The following is a 1,291-nucleotide window of genomic DNA, read 5'->3' as shown; positions in this document are numbered from 1 at the left end:
GCAGAGAAAGTAAATGAAAGGATGAGGAAAACCACGAGTGGGGCAAGGTGGCAGGTGGACTCTGCTCCATGTTGGCAGAGTATGAGGTCAGGCTCATTTCCATGCCACACGACACACTCTCCTTCCTACCTGAAACATGAACATGGCCAGCTTCTCGTTGTAGTCCCACTGCCGGATTGCCATCTCAACATCATGGGGCAAGGGGCCTATAGTGGAGCCACAGCCCCCACTTCCAGCAGGCCCTGGCCGGTAGTATTCAGCCATCTTTTGAAGCTGCTCCCATAAGCACTTGGTGATGATCTGAGTCCATTCTAAAAAAAGATGGGGAGATGGCTATTTTACAATGTCCCTCTGCTTAGAACACCTTCTGTCTCCCACCTCCACTCCCAGTCACCATGTTTCTAAATCCTATTCATCCCCATATAGGCTCTAGTCAAATGCCACCTTCAACAACAGGTCCTACTGTATAGCACAAGGAACTACATTCGATATTCTATAATAAGCTATAATGGAAAAGAATACAAAAAAGAATGTAGATAAACACATACACACACACGTATAACTGAATCACTTTGGTGTACACTAGAAACTAACACAACAGTATAAATCTACTATACTTCAACAAAATAAATTAAAACAAAACAAAAACAAATATCACCTTCCTAAAGCCTTTCCAGGTATCCCCAAAAGAAAATAACCTTTATGTTCACAGAATTCTCAAAGAAACTTCTGCCTCCATTTTTTTAATATTACATAATATTATTTATTTATTTTTGGCTGCTCTGGGTCTTCATTGCTGCACACAGGCTTCTCTAGTTGTGTAAGTGGGGCTAGTCTCTAGTTGTGGAGTATAGGCTTCTCGTTGTAGTGGCTTCTCTTGTAGAGCACAGGCTCTAGGGTGTGCAGGCTTCAGTAGTTGGGGCACATGGGCTCCAGAGCACAGGCTCAATAGTTGTGGCTCACAGACTTAGCTGCTCCAAGGCATGTGGGATCTTCCCAGATTAGGGATCGAACCCATGTCTCCTGCACTGGCAGGGGGGTTCTTTACCACTGAGCCACCAAGGAAGCCCCTGCCTCCATTTTTGACATTATGTTTCTATATTTAATTATGGGATTTATACAGTGGCCTTAGCATCCCTACTAGACTATAAGCATCCTAAGTGTAGGGATTAGGTAGTGATTATCTTTATAGCCCAGTACCCACCCCAGTGTTCTTGCCTGGAGAATCCCAGGGATGGCGGAGCCTGGTGGGCTGCCATCTATGGGGTCGCACAGAGTCGGACACGACTGA

At 45.1% G+C, this 1,291-nt stretch overlaps 1 protein-coding gene across 1 annotated transcript in view; it reads right to left on the bottom strand.

Annotated features, from left to right (window-relative positions):
• The window catches only part of LOC104987614 (mediator of RNA polymerase II transcription subunit 12-like), a gene marked incomplete at its 5' end in the record, with an annotated part of 13,162 nt that extends 12,829 nt beyond the window's left edge, over positions 1-333 (bottom strand). Inside the window, 1 exon segment of the mRNA XM_010838647.1 lies at positions 100-333. Within this exon segment, the coding sequence (XP_010836949.1) occupies positions 100-333 (234 nt within the window).
• Positions 334-1,291: the final 958 nt, after the last annotated feature.

This window comes from Bison bison, unplaced genomic scaffold (assembly GCF_000754665.1).
Source record: "Bison bison bison isolate TAMUID 2011002044 unplaced genomic scaffold, Bison_UMD1.0 scf7180017846131, whole genome shotgun sequence".
NCBI lineage: Eukaryota > Metazoa > Chordata > Mammalia > Artiodactyla > Bovidae > Bison > Bison bison.
The sequence above is the reverse complement of the archived record's forward strand: the minus strand, read 5'-3'. Positions and strand labels throughout refer to the sequence as shown.